At 46.0% G+C, this 14,653-nt stretch overlaps 1 protein-coding gene across 6 annotated transcripts in view; it reads right to left on the bottom strand.

Moving 5' to 3' along the window:
• Nucleotides 1-366: 366 nt before the first annotated feature.
• The window catches only part of ERG (ETS transcription factor ERG), a 271,155-nt gene continuing 256,868 nt past the window's right edge, over nucleotides 367-14,653 (bottom strand). For all 6 annotated transcript variants that reach the window (XM_066598961.1, XM_066598962.1, XM_066598960.1 and 3 more), the window contains 4 exons: nucleotides 14,417-14,476; nucleotides 13,674-13,727; nucleotides 10,973-11,020; nucleotides 367-6,456 (listed from right to left, as the gene is read on the bottom strand). In XM_066598961.1, the coding sequence (XP_066455058.1) occupies nucleotides 5,936-6,456; nucleotides 10,973-11,020; nucleotides 13,674-13,727; nucleotides 14,417-14,476 (683 nt within the window). In that variant the 3' untranslated portion in view covers nucleotides 367-5,935. The remainder of the gene's footprint in view (nucleotides 6,457-10,972; nucleotides 11,021-13,673; nucleotides 13,728-14,416; nucleotides 14,477-14,653) is intronic.

The raw sequence follows: 14,653 nt of genomic DNA, 5'->3' as shown, positions 1-14,653 counted from the left end.
TTGTTACAACCCATGCTGGCTCTGGTTACTTACTCCATTCTCATCCAAGTACTTGCATACATGCTGTTTAATTAGCATCCTTCCTGTGTGGTAACTGGTACACCCACCTTTCTTTACCCGTTATCACCTTGACTCCTCCCACTAAATTAGCATAACATAGGGCGATTAACCCTCGAAATGTGTGAGGAGCCCCAGCCAGCAGGTGTAGTATGATATATGGGGGATAACACATGAACTAGTCCAGTACTAGACATTACCCCATCATCATCAGTGCCCCGACGATCCGGACCTTGGGACATCACATACCTGTTTCTGGGTACGACATATTCACCATCATTTCAAGTAAAACACGAGGAGCCAATCGGGTTGCTTTGATGATTTTATTGGTTTAGATAATTGAATTAAATAATAATTAGTACTGCTGCTTTAGACAAAGTTTGTTTTACTCTTTGAAAACATCTAAGAAGCTGCCGTAACTGCGACAAATCTCTGATTAGTGTTAGGTTTAACTAAACCTTCTTACATAGTACATACAATGTAGTGGTCCATAAAACAGAGAAGGTACAACCCTAATATCTCCAGCACACAGATGCATTTACAGTCCAGGAAGAAAGGCAGATGGCAGCAGCGCATCTCATGTTCTCTGAATGCTCCCGACACCCCCTGCTCCGTGGCATGACCTCCCTGCCTGGGCATTATCAGTGCCCTCTGCCACATAGAAGATCAATGGCTCTCTGTGGTGAGCGGTGCAGATACTCAATGCCATCTTATCACCGTACACAGCAAAAGAAATACTTCCTGTTTATAGAGATAGGTGGAGCGCCGGTCTATTCTATACTGTGAAAGTGGTGAGAGCTCAAAGTATTCAATAAAATCACCTTTTCAATGGATGCCTATGAGTTCTATGAGAACGGAACTATCAGATGGGGAATTGACCATCATCATCACCATCAGATGGGACATTCATTATCATCACCATCATCAGATGAGATACTGACCACCATCACCACCATCAGATAGAACATTGACCATCATCACCACCCTCAGATGAGACACTGACCATCATCAGCTGAGACACTGACCATCATCATCACCATCAGATGAGACATTGACCATCATCATCACCATCAGATGAGACATTGACCATCATCACCCCCATCAGATGGGGCGTTGATTATCATCACCATCATCAGATGAGATACTGACCACCATCAACACCATCAGATAGAACATTGACCATCATCACCACCCTCAGATGAGACACTGACCATCATCAGATGAGACACTGACCACCAACATCATCATCAGATGAGACACTGACCACCAACATCACCATCAGATGAGACATTGACCATCATCACCACCATCAGATGAGACACTGACCATCATCACCATCATCAGATGGGGCATTGATCTTCATCATCATCACCATCAGATAGAACATTGACCATCATCACCACCCTCAGATGAGACACTGACCATCATCACCACCATCAGATGAGACACTGACCATCATCACCACCTTATTGCTCCCTTTGTGCTATAAAGAGAGCTGCAAAAATAATAAAATAATTGGTGCTGCTGGCCGCCATTTTTCCATTATTGTAAATGCTCTTCTCTGTGTCTGGATGAAAGGCACAAGCTCTAGAAATACAAGGCATTTGCTCAGGGTTTTCATTACATGCCAAGTGTAGCAGAAGAATTGAACATTGCCACCTAGGCTCCACAGAAGTGTATCAGCGTAGTTCTTAGGTGTGATGTTGTGATGCGGATCGGGCTGACTTACAGGCATTACCGTCTTGTTCTGGGCTGAAGAGCAGCATTTCCCCATTGGGGGGAACTACAATACCAAATACATCCGAGGAAAGAAACACAGGCTCTTTTTTGAAACCCGGATAACCCCTTTATATCAGACCTATATGGAAACCTGCATGGCTTTGTATCTTCATGGCCATTACCCAGTTACATGGGGGATATCCCCTAATCAGCAGGCACAATCTGCACTACTTCCCTTTGTGATACATCTGCATCATTCAGCAGAGTCCCGTAATGGGGTTGTACGGTTAGAAAACCCAATTTCAGATATTCTATGAGGGAGTCCTGAGTTAATAGGTCTGGGGTTCTTCATTTAGGACCCACAATTCTACACCAGAGCAGAGAATGACTGCATAGAATATTTCATACTCTGGAGGACCTAACATCTTCATGTCTTACATGGACAGCCCATTAATTTCAGTGCTGGGAGCGGTGCAATGCTTCATTTGCCCTGCGGTGGCACTGCAGGGATATTGAATAGTTTCAGATCACAGTTGATTACCAGGGATCTCAGCAGCAGGATAGTATTTAACCAGCTTCTAACATAAAGGGGTTATCTAAACCTGATATGTCCCATGACAATAGAATGAAAAACCTTTTTAAGTGCTTTCTAATGGGCAAACAGTCCATCGTTGTCATGGAGATCTATCAAACTTTTTAAAAGTACAAACAATTTCGTAACATGAAGAAGTAAAGATTTTGCCTACTTTGGCCATTGAAGGAGTTATGGTTATACTAACAGAAGTCATCAGCTGCACACAGGCAGCCTTCTGTAATATAACTGCTTGCCCGTCCACTAGAGGCCCATGATGACTATGGGAGGCATAAGGCACTGGCTCGGTTCATCTCCTACTTGCATCATTAATGAGTCCTATAACTTTGGTCTGTTGGACAAGACTGGAATGTATTTGATTCACACTGAGGTTATGCACCACAATGACTAGACTGGTAATTCTAGTGCACCCCTTCAGATAGTCTATACAAAGCTCTGTTCCCCATGGCTTATATACAGCCCGGCCCCTATTCCACTCTGTGTATGGGTAAATATACACATAGGGGCACCTTTAACAAACATTTTATACTTGTGCCAACATTTGTGACTTTTGGGTCTTTTTGTACCCTATTTGCCACTTTTCTAAAAGTGGGTGGAGATTATAAAAAGGGGTGTGGTCAGGCAAAATTATAGTGAAAATCTACTCAGACACATGCCAGGCTTTAGAGGCATGTAACTCGTAATAAACGTCACTTTGGGATAGTCTTTGCTTAGAATCGGTATATAAAATGCTGGCTTAAAGGGATTCTGTCCCCAGGTTCCTAAAGTTGAGATGAGCTCCGAATCATGGAGGCGGGCCGTGACAGCTTCTACCTTTGTCTGCAAGCGGGAGAGGCCAGCATGGTCCATCTCTGTGACCTAGGGCTTAGGTCTGAGTCAAACTTCATGAACCTAATGGCACCATCCCTTTAAGTCAATGTTCCTCATAGTGTCTATTTCACCATCTAGAGCTGGCCATGTAGATTAGGTAACGTTGGCCTCCCTTTTGCCCCTCATTAGTAGATGTTGGGAAAAAGTGGAATCAGGCATGTTGGATTTCAAGAGGCCCAATTCTTCTGTTCCCATAGGATATACATCACAAGTAATGAAACTTATAGTGAGTGCAGATTAAACGTGCCTAGTGTGTATTCGGGAGACCGGGAGGATCTGCTGATACGAACAGGGGGATGCAAAACATTAAAGGGTTGTCCTATCTGCATAATGAGTGGCTACATACAACTTCCATAGGGTTAGTGCAGATCAGTAGATCACCCCAGCACTTTTATTTAAAGAGTGGTTGTCCAGTTGGGATATCATCTTTAAAGGGGTTATCCAGTTGTAAACTATTTATGCCATTTCCTTTAAACAGGTCATCAATAGTAGATTGGCGAGGGTCAGTCACCCAGGATCCCCGGGCTGCTCGCCAAGGTCAGCACACTTGTTCCTACTGCAGTGGTATTGCAGGCCATGTGTCTATTTATTTCAATGAGAACTTGCCTTGCAATACCAAGCCTGGCCACTGCAGTAAGAACGGGGCTGTCTGCTTCCTACCAAAATGATCTCAGTGCACGAGTGCAACGGCCTAGTGAACAGTTGTTTGGCAGGGGTCCTGGGTGTTGGACCCCCACTGATCTACTATTGATTACTTGCCTTGAGGTTAAGCCATCTATAGTTTACAACAAGACAACCCCTTAAATGAATTTCATGCTATATTTATACCTATACATTTCTCTTGCCTGCAAAATGTATCTAAAATTAGAGGCGCAGTCTTGACATTGTAATTGAACCTATTATTAAGACCACTATCCACAGCCAATCAATGACTCCCCTCTACTGACCTCTGAGCAGAGATACTCTGCCAGGATTGGCTAGATTCCTTAGGCAATAATTAACTGGATCTGGGAAATAATGCCTCGTTATGAATTCTTTTGATTCACATTGATTCCTAATGGACTATGTTCTTGGCGGATGCTTACTCTGTGAGGCACAGTCATTGGTTTCCAGTTTCTGTAAGTTTTTGGGGTCGTAAACTAAAGTAACAAATGAAAGTTCCACAGATTAAGAGGATTGAGGTTGGTCAGATATGAAAAAAATGCAAAATGCAAACTACTATCTAAATCCGACCTGCCATGCTAGACCAAGCGTATTGAATGCGTACAAGGTTCGCCCTAAGCACTAACTGTAAACACCAAGCGCACAGAGTTTACATCCAAGGCCACAATGTTTTTGTCCTATTTTTTTGTTTCAATGTCCCTTCTTTGTTTTCTTTGGTTGGCCGAGCTCAACTCGTAGTGTATAAATGCATAAGTTACATATAATATATAAAAATGAAAAATACCATTGACTTGTATACTTCAACCTGACGAGCGCACAGCGTTCGCGACTCAATAAAACTGGCACCTGCTTACACAAAAAAGTCAAAAACAAAAAACCCATAGAGTTCTGATTGTAGAAATAAGGGAGCTTCATTTATATTCAACCCCATCTCCCTTCAGTAAAATAAAGTATTGAGTATAAATTCCACCCTGAGCGCACTGGCAGCGAGACTGGAGAAGGCCTCTGGGGCTCCACAACGGGTACATCTCAGTCATCAGTGCCATGTTACAAGTGTTGCCTATGTCGACGTGTGGAGTCAGACAACTGTAGTACAGCATTCTGCAACGGTATCAAAAAAGGATCAAATTTCTGCATTTCTATATGAAGAGGAACCTACTTGGCCCTAAAAGTTACAGATGTATATTTAAAAAAAAAAAATAAAAAATGCTGCTGACAACAGCCAAGGCATCTCTATTGACAACGTAGGGCGCAGCAGACTGTAATAACGAATGAGGTCCTGCATGTTCCTTTAAATATCAGACAATTCCAGTTTTAAGTCATTAAAGATAATTATTCTCATCTCTGCGCTTTCATCACCTAAATGTCTTCTGTACATAAGGGTCTCCTCCAATAACACTGGTCGTAGTAGAATATAATACTGATAACATCTCTCAAGCAAGTCTCAGCAATCTTTGGTTGGTTGGTCGTAAGGCTGTAAGGTCACCATCAGCTTTGGGATTTGGTTCTGTTTACGTTCCATTCTTCCTTCTACAGTTTCATTGAAAACCTTCCCATCTTACAGTCCCTCCAGAACACTTTCTTGGTTCCTCATAATGGCTCAATCGTTCGGACACATCAAGGAATGTATGAAGTCTTCACAGTTATTCCAACAGTTCCTTTCCCCATCAAGTGAAAATTTTACCCAAATTTTAGCCATGAGCTTGTGTTGTTGTGTGTTTATCTTTAAATACAGGTAGTTTCTTCGTAAGCTGGTCGTCCCTGTGTTTTTTGTTATACAGTTTTAGTTTCCATAAAAGTTTTTATGTTCCCCTCATCTTTGGTCATTCATGTAAAGGCTTCCATTATCGAAAGCCCCAAAACACATATTGGTCCAATGCTCTGATGTCCTCCTATATTACATCAATAGCATGTGAACTTCGTTAGTAAATCTGTCTTCATCGCTAACCTCTACAATGTTTTTAAGTGGCCATCCTCCGGAAGGCATGGGTAACACATTATAATCCACAGTGATTCCCCCCCAACTAAAGAAAATTAGTAGTAATTTGCCAGATGAGAAGCCATATGGCTAGCTGGAAGCCGGCTATTTGCATAGATACTCCCGGGTGGTGAATTCCAGTAAGGGTTTGGAGCTGCAAAAAAACTGGATGATGACACAGGTAGAGTTGGTGGATGAGGAGCAACGAAGTTCATCTTCTGTGGGTGGGCATGGTAAGAGCCCATGTATGGAAGTTCAGAAGGGTACTTGTACATTGAGGACTCTGGTGGGTGAGGCTGGAGAGCTTGGGCAATACCATGAAAGTCAAACTTGTAGGCATAGCGCTTGCCGTGGACCTTAGTCATGATGTTCTTGTCATAGTAGTAACGGAGTGCACGGCTCAGCTTGTCATAGTTCATGTTGGGCTTGCTCTTTCTTTCGCCCCAACGTCTAGCTACTTCATCGGGGTCCGTCATCTTGAATTCACCATTGGTTCCCTCCCAAGTGATACAGTTCGAGTTAGAACTATCTGATAGAAGTTCTAGGAGAAACTGCCAGAGTTGGATTTGTCCGCTGCCTAAAAAGAACATGATGGGATAATAAGGAAAACCCATTAGTGCTTATTTATGTAGAATTCATGTAAGAAGTAGAGGCGAGTATACGAGAAGTGATACGGAGTGCCCGCTCTGCATCTAAGGATCCTGATGAAGTAGAGTAGTGTTTGGGGCCCCTCCCACCTTGGCACATGATCTGCAGTGCACTGAGCTCCCGCCCTCTCTCCGCCCCTCGCCACTATTTCAATGGGAGGGGGCAGGATGGGGCGGAACTTAGCTCCACCCCCACCCCTCTCATTGCACACAGTGGCGAGGGGCGGAGAGAGGGTGGGAGCTCAGTGCACTGCTCCCGGCCCGACCCGCCTCCCCCCCTGCAGAGAGGGACAGCGTATAACGACCAGGCATGAAAACCTGGACGATATACACACACGTCGGAATAAGCCCTAAAAGTGGAGTGTGAGAAGTAAGATTCTCCTCGGTGCAATTAATAGTAAATTTGTCTAAAGTGATTTGTGAAAAAAAGGCGCAAATGATGTCCGAATTCTGTGCTAAATGTGCCCCATTGGGCTTCTTTCATTGGCAGCATCAGAGGTGATCGCTCTTAAAGGGGCAGGCCCGTCTCAAGAATCCTATTTCAATGTTTTTGAAATCACAAGACAATGCGCTCGCCGGTAAGATTTCTAATTCTAAGATGCTCCGTTCTCCAGATGTTGCAAGCATTGATTCCTCGGTCCTCTGGTTGTTTACTGCTTGTTTCCATGTAAACAGACCACTTCCTCTATGGAAATACCCCAGCTGTTAACCCCGTGGATGCCATGGTCAATGCTGATCACAGCATGTGGCCAATGAAAAGACGGAGGGGCTTTCTCTGTCACATCGGAGGGTGACACATTGCCATAGAAACTAGAGGCCTGACAGTGGTCTCTGCGTCTGCCATGGCTGTCAGTGTGGGGGTACTTTTACACGTGCCGACCTATAAATGTGGGGTCTGACGGGCTGCTGAGGGGAAGCCACGCGGTAGACGCTCACTGAAATGACTTCCCACTCAGTGTCAACAGGCAGTCGCCCACCCTCCAACAACTACCTGTTCATAGTAAATGGAAGCGGGCGGCCAGAAGAGACCAGCGGGCTCCACCTCCATTCACTGAACCACCAGCGTGTGAAAACGTAGGAGCGATGGTCGTTGGAGTGGCTGTCCGCTGCTTCTGTGGAAGCACCCTTAAACAATAACGATAATACACTGCAATACACAAGTACTAAATGACTGATCAAGGAGCCGCATGTTCAGGTCACCTACAGGGACATAGAGAAAAAGGGAAAAAATAAACACATTTTTTGTGTCCTTTTTTTAAAAAAAGAGAAAAACCAAACTGTGTATTTCTTACTGCATACATAGTACTGATCACATGAGCAGCTCCGGCCAATCAGAGAGCCAGTATATGTATTAGTAGTCCAGCACTACTGGGGCACTGTGGAGATTACATATTCTGATGACTGTGTTGGCCCTCTTGGACAGCAGAACTCTGAACCAGCGGATTGGAGGGACAGCAGGGAAGACCGTCTACCGGTAATATAACCCCTGCTCTCCCGCTTCTGGGACACAGTCACAAAATGTGTTACAATTTCACGCCAGTAGCTGAGCGGCGTACAAGGCGACCCCACATCTGTAGACCTGGTAAAGATGCAACAAATGTATCATCATCATCCTCATGTGACATCTGATACATTTGTTGCACTTTAAACTGGAGAAGGAAAAAAAAGCTGCCAGAAAAGAGGCATCAAACATCCCCCCCATTATGTGTGGAGTGATATGTGACGCCCGGCAGGAGTGATGGCGATCTGGAGCGTGAGTGGTAACCAATCAGCTGACTCCGTTAATCTGCGTTAATCGTCAGCAGACGACGGCTGGTTTCACTTTATGAAATACCAATTCCTTTCAAGTTGTCATATCAGGTTAAAGCTTCATCTGCAGCGAATTAGCGGCCGCGGCGCTTCGGCACATTGAATATATTTATCGCTCTTCGGACTGCAGTTAATAAAAGTCTTTTGCTGAAGATAATTTGTTTTTTTCCAGCTTTATGGCCCTGGGGTCCCCGGGGGTCCGGGACTCGGGGGCATCCAAGGTCACGGATGGAAGAGTCTTCCTTTGAGAGCGATATCCAGAGATCAGCAGATGCCGTCACTTTAATCTACTTTATATTCATTTTTTCATCTTTATCACTTAACTCTTTGGATGCCGCGGACGCCGGGGGGGGGGGGGGGGGGGTTGATTTTAGTTTCACTTTAAAAGAATATATTTTGAGCTGACAATCACTTTTGCAGCATTTGTGTTCTGCAGCCTCTGCATGTCACCGTATATAGTGACTGCAGAGCGAGTCTCAGTTGGAGGTCCGTCGGTGAGGCTGGACGGACGGCTTACTTTCCTCTCCTGCACCTTCTTATCAGCTGATTTATGGCCAGATGAGAGTTCTTAAAGGGAAATGGTTGCCATGTGTTTAGGCGGATCCCATACGGAGAGGCCTGAAGGCGCCGTGCTCTGATGGAACCGACGGGTCCGGCACCGCAGCAGTGCTGTCGTAGATAACAATTGTGCCCATCGGGACCGGTCCAACACTCGGTATGCCCGTAGGGCTAAGAATCCGACTCGCGTCTTTATTTTCCAGGAGCTTCTCCTCAGGGTTCTGTCCAGCTGGATGCCAGACCCCCCCCTCCTCCCAGGAACCGGTCAGAGGTCACATGATCGGAGCCCACTGTCCTTGCATTGTAAAGTCACGGAGACACTTAAACAATGCAAACAACATTGAACCAACATAGTACCCCCCCCCCCCCCCTTACATTTACCGGGGCCGATATAACAAGCGCTAATTGATACGCACGTCAATCGGCACTCGTCTCATTCTCTGTTGACATGAGTCAAGAATTGGCTTATGGGGACAAACAATCCCTAACAGGACGGTCCATCCCTGCAGCCCGGCGGCACATCTCCCTCTACCACCAACCAGCGAGCGTATGAATGCTACATTTGTGATGAAGCCCCATGACTGTCAGCCCAAAATACATGCAGGTAGGTGAAAAGATGTGCCCCCCCCCCCCCCCCCCAGGCATCAATAACGCTGCCATTTTTGGTTTTCGCCTCAGCCATAACTCCATATTTTCCGTCTCTAGCTGCCTGAGGGTTGTGTTTTGTGGGATGCCTTGTAGACATCATTTCGGGGTGTATGTATACGTTTCCCCCTAATGCACACGGTGTTTTACATGTTGTGGGAAGGCCGGCTATGGAAGGGTTTTTATTATTTAAGAAATTTTATTCAGTAACAGATTATAATTTTTGGGTTTATTCAATTTTTCTTTTGAAGTGGCAGTCAGCTGATCCCCTTAAAGGGGCATTCCCATCTGGGACTGTCTTGGCATGTCCACAGGATATTACAAGGCTGTAGATGTGGGTCCCACCTCCGGGATCCGTACCTTTCTCCAATTCTGGCCCCCACCGGTTTGGATGAGTGCTGTGTCCATGAGTGGTCGGGACTTGTGGAAACAGCTGAGTGGGCCGCGCTATGCCGAATCCACAACTCTCATAGAAGTCAAGTCACTACCGCTTTAAGATAACCAACTCTGCCGATACACTAATGCACCAGTTCCAGACAAGGGACGTCAGTAAAACATTAGCTTCTTGCCTCGGCTCATAGAAGTACGTACAGTGGTTGAAGCAATGTGTCATCCATTGGGTGGGCTTTCTCAAGACCAGAGAAGGTTGAGAAAACGTAAGAAAGACCCCAGTATGGCCAAAACGTTGCCTCCACTATATGTATTTTATGCAACATGGAAAAATCTGACTTTGCTGCCTGGTGCAGCAGCATATTCGATCCCTGGTTACAGAAACAAAGCAGCACAGAGCACCACAATATTTTCACAGTTCCCAAGTAATGGAAACAGTGTAGCTCCTGTGTTACGGTCTTTCCTCAACTTCCACTGACTTCTATGGGACTTACAGAAATGGGGTAGTGCTGCCCACTCGGTTGTTTCTACAAGTCCTATTCACCCCCCAGACACCGCATTCTGACAGACCAGGGCTATGGGGGTCAGATCTACAGACAGGTGGGAATCAAAGAGGTGGGGCCTGCATCTACCAGACTTCTATGAGATATCCTGTGAAAGACTCAGATGGGAATACCCAATTTAAGTCCAACTTCAGAATCCTCTGGTGATCACTTATTATCACTGGGGACTCCACACTGGCTCATACATATTATTACATGCCAGCTGACCACATAATACCTGGATGGTTGGGTTCACCAGAGCAGCTTTCCACTCCAGCTAACACAGATGGGTCTCCATCGATGGACCCCCTCTACAACATCCTTAAGCACCAATAGGATATATGAAGGGGTTTCTTCTTGACAAATTATAAAAATAAATGTTGCTGAGGAGGACTTGCATGACTGTGTAGACCCACCAGGTCAAAGACCAGAGATACATATATCATAGTTGTACCGTGGTAGCTATTGCTGCATTTGCCCTCACAATGTTTCATTTTCTTACCTGGATTTGCAAGACGACTGCTTGTTGGTCCAAGAATCTGATAAGGATCTAAAATGAGAACACAAGATACACATGACTTATATGCTTTCTGACTTAGAGGTTTTGTTAACTATTGATGGCCTACCCTTAGAGTAGGCAATCAATAGTAGGTTGGTAGCAATATGCTGCCCAGGACCCCTGCTGATCAGCTGCTTGCCAGGCTGATGCACTGAGCTGAGTTCTGCAGATGAGATAGCTCTGTTCCCTTTGCTGTGGCCCATTCACTTCAATGGGAATTTGGAGTGCAATACCAAGCCTGGCCACTGCAGTGAGAACGGAGGTGTCTGCTTCGTGCAAAACGTAGCCCAGTGCACGAGCACACTGGCCTGGAGAACAGCTGATCACCAGGGGTCCTGGGCAATAGATCCTCACTGACTTACTATTGATGGTCTATCCCAAGGGTAGGCCATCAATAGTTAGCAACTGGACCACCTGCTTTACATAAAATGTGCAACATAGTAACACAGTAAGGCTGCCTTCATAATTGCGTTAGGGTCAGTTCAGGGATTCCGTCTCTCTGCTCTTTTTTTGGTGGAGAGAAACTGAAATAAAATGAAAAAAAAAACGATCAATTTTTCCCCCCATTGATTTCAACTGGGTTTCACAAAAACAGCGAGGCTTCAGTTTGCTTCCGTTCCGTTAGGTTTCTGTTTTTTTGGATGGGAAAGTAGCGCAGTCTGCGGCGTTATTTTACATACAAAGAACAGAAACCTGACGGAATAGGAACAAACAGAAGCCTTTCAGTTTTTCCCGTGTTAATTCAGTTTCTCTTCTCCAAAACAGAGCAGAGAGACGAATCCCCGAACTGACCCTAACGCTGGTGAAAGAACAGCCTTACCTGAACTGACCCTAACGCTGCTGAGAGAACAGCCTCACCTGAACTGATCCTAACGCCGGTGTGAGAGCAGCCTCACCTGAACTGATCCTAATGCCGGTGTGAGAGCAGCCTCACCTGAACTGACCCTAACACCGGTGTTAACTAACAGCCTCACCTGAACTGACCCTAACGCTGGTGTGAGAGCACCCTCACCTGAACTGACCCTAACGCTGGTGTGAGAGCAGCCTCACCTGAACTAACCCTAATGCCGGTGTGAGAGCAGCCTAACAAAGAAAAATAAACATGAAGCTCTAAGAGGCTGCTCTCACACCAGTGTTAGGGTCAGTTCAGGTGAGGCTGCTCTCACACCAGTGTTAGGGTCAGTTCAGGTGAGGCTGCTCTCACACCGGCGTTAACTAACAGCCTCACCTGAACTGACCCTAACGCTGGTGTGAGAGCAGCCTCAACTTAACTGACCCTAATGCCAGTGTGAATAGAGCATCACCTGAACTGACCCTAACACTGGTGTGAGAGCAGCCTCACCTGAACTGACCCTAACACTGGTGTGAAAGCAGCCTCACCTGAACTAACCCTAACGCCGGTGTGAGAGTAGCCTCACCTGAACTGACCCTTATGTCGGTGTGAGAGCAGCCTCACCTGAACTGACCCTAATGCTGGTGTGAAAGCAGCCTCACCTGAACTGATCCTAAGGCCGGTGTGAGAGCAGCCTCACCTTAACTGACCCTAATGCCGGTGTGAAAGCAGCCTCACCTGAACTGATCCTAACGCCGGTGGAAGAGCAGTCTCACCTGAGCTGACCGTAAGGCTGGTGTGAGAGCAGCCTCACCTGAACTGACCCTAACGCTGGTGTGAGAGCAGCCTCACCTGAACTGACCCTTATGTCGGTGTGAATAGAGCATCACCTGAACTGACCCTAAGGCTGGTGGGAGAGCAGCCTCACCTGAACTGACCCTAACACTGGTGTGAGAGCAGCCTCACCTGAACTAACCCTAACGCCGGTGTGAGAGCAGCCTCACCTGAACTGACCCTTATGTCGGTGTGAGAGCAGCCTCACCTGAACTGACCCTAACGCCGGTGTGAGAGCAGCCTCACCTGAACTGACCCTAACGCTGGTGTGAGAGCAGCCTCACCTGAACTGACCCTAATGTTGGTGTGAGAGCAGCCTCACCTGAACTGACCCTAATGTCGGTGTGAGAGCAACCTCACCTGAACTAACCCTAACGCCGGTGTGAAAGCAGGCTCACCTGAATTGTCCATAAGGCCGGTGTGAGAGCAGCCTCACCTGAACTGACCCTAACGCTGGTGTGAGAGCAGCCTCACCTTAACTGACCCTAATGCCAATGTGAGAGCAGCCTCACCTGAACTGACCCTAATGCAGGTGTGAGTACAGCGTCACCTGAACTGATCCTAACGCTGGTATAAGAGCAGCCTCACCTGAACTGACCGTAATGCCGGTGTGAGTGCAGCCTAACATAGAAAAATAAACATGAAGCTCCAAGACGATACAACAATACTTGTCTTGAGTGTCTAATTTATCACTGCCAAAATTACCATAGCAATGGTCTTGGGCAGTGGTTAGGTGATGCTACTGTATATCTGTAACATCGTATATATTCAGTGATACGCTGCTTCTCAGATCAAATTTCACTTTAAGATTCCACATGAGACGGAATGGCCAAAATTGATGAAAATTTCTGGGAGTGACATAATCATAATTATCCCTGCCAGGGGCGAACCACCAAGCAGAGGGCTGGTTGGCTCATTGTCAATAAACTCCCATTGCCTCTCTGAACTGAGTATTCTTGTATTTCCCTGCATACGTACCAAGCTGTGGCCGGGGGTCTTCTGTTTTGGGCACCACAGAAGGAGGTTGAGAAGCTGCAAGACATAATTTTTTACTGATAATGAATAGTCTATTCCAGTCGCTCACTAAAGATCAAGGAATTCTACCCTGAAACGCGTTGTCTATCCAATAGAGCTTCCGTTAGACCCTGCATCCTCCAGATCCCCACTTCTAGTATTTTATTTCCTTTTCCAAAGCAGATATATTTACCCAAAACCTGCAAGCAAGGAAAGTATAGAACAAGCTGCTGTTATAGCAGGCTCCATATTTTGTAGTGCTCCCCACACAATCTTTTGTTTTTTGCATTTTCTACCCCCCAACAACAGCGCATCCTGTAGGTAGACTGGGGGATAGCAGCCCATATTCACCTTTTTCACATGTCCACCCTGGAGCTGTGCCTATGCTAGCTAGCATAACTTCACCAGCTAAACACCCAATTGGCACATTGACCAATGCGGAAGGAAGGAGGCGGAGCAGAAGATAACTGCAATCTAATTAGCTTGGAGCAACATCACATGTCTGACATCACAAAGAGCCCATCCAACGAGGGGCGTGGAGAAAAAAATGTATGCTTCCAAAAACCAAATAAAAGAGAAAACCCTGATCCCCGCTATTTAACCGATGTGATGTCACAGTCAGTAGTGACCCCGGCAGCAGAAGAGACGGGAGGGGGGCATTAGAGAAATTCTATAGACTGTAGAATGGCGGTCATAGGACCACTTACCTTTAGACTGGGGGGTCGGGTGGGTTGGCCATGATGATCTTCTGGGCTCATAGGCTAAATCTGCAAAAGGTACAACAAAATTATGGATGTAGCAACCAATTAAAGGATTCCTTCACTCAAAATCTAAAAGCTATTGTCCACAGAGAATACTATCAGCCGCTTCCCTGAGGTTTATTGACCACTGAGGGACACTTTTTGAGTGGGATTATCCAATTACTGTATATGCTAAAGACATAT

Source organism: Eleutherodactylus coqui, chromosome 4 (genome assembly GCF_035609145.1).
Source record: "Eleutherodactylus coqui strain aEleCoq1 chromosome 4, aEleCoq1.hap1, whole genome shotgun sequence".
NCBI lineage: Eukaryota > Metazoa > Chordata > Amphibia > Anura > Eleutherodactylidae > Eleutherodactylus > Eleutherodactylus coqui.
This window is presented reverse-complemented; position numbering and strand designations above follow the sequence as displayed.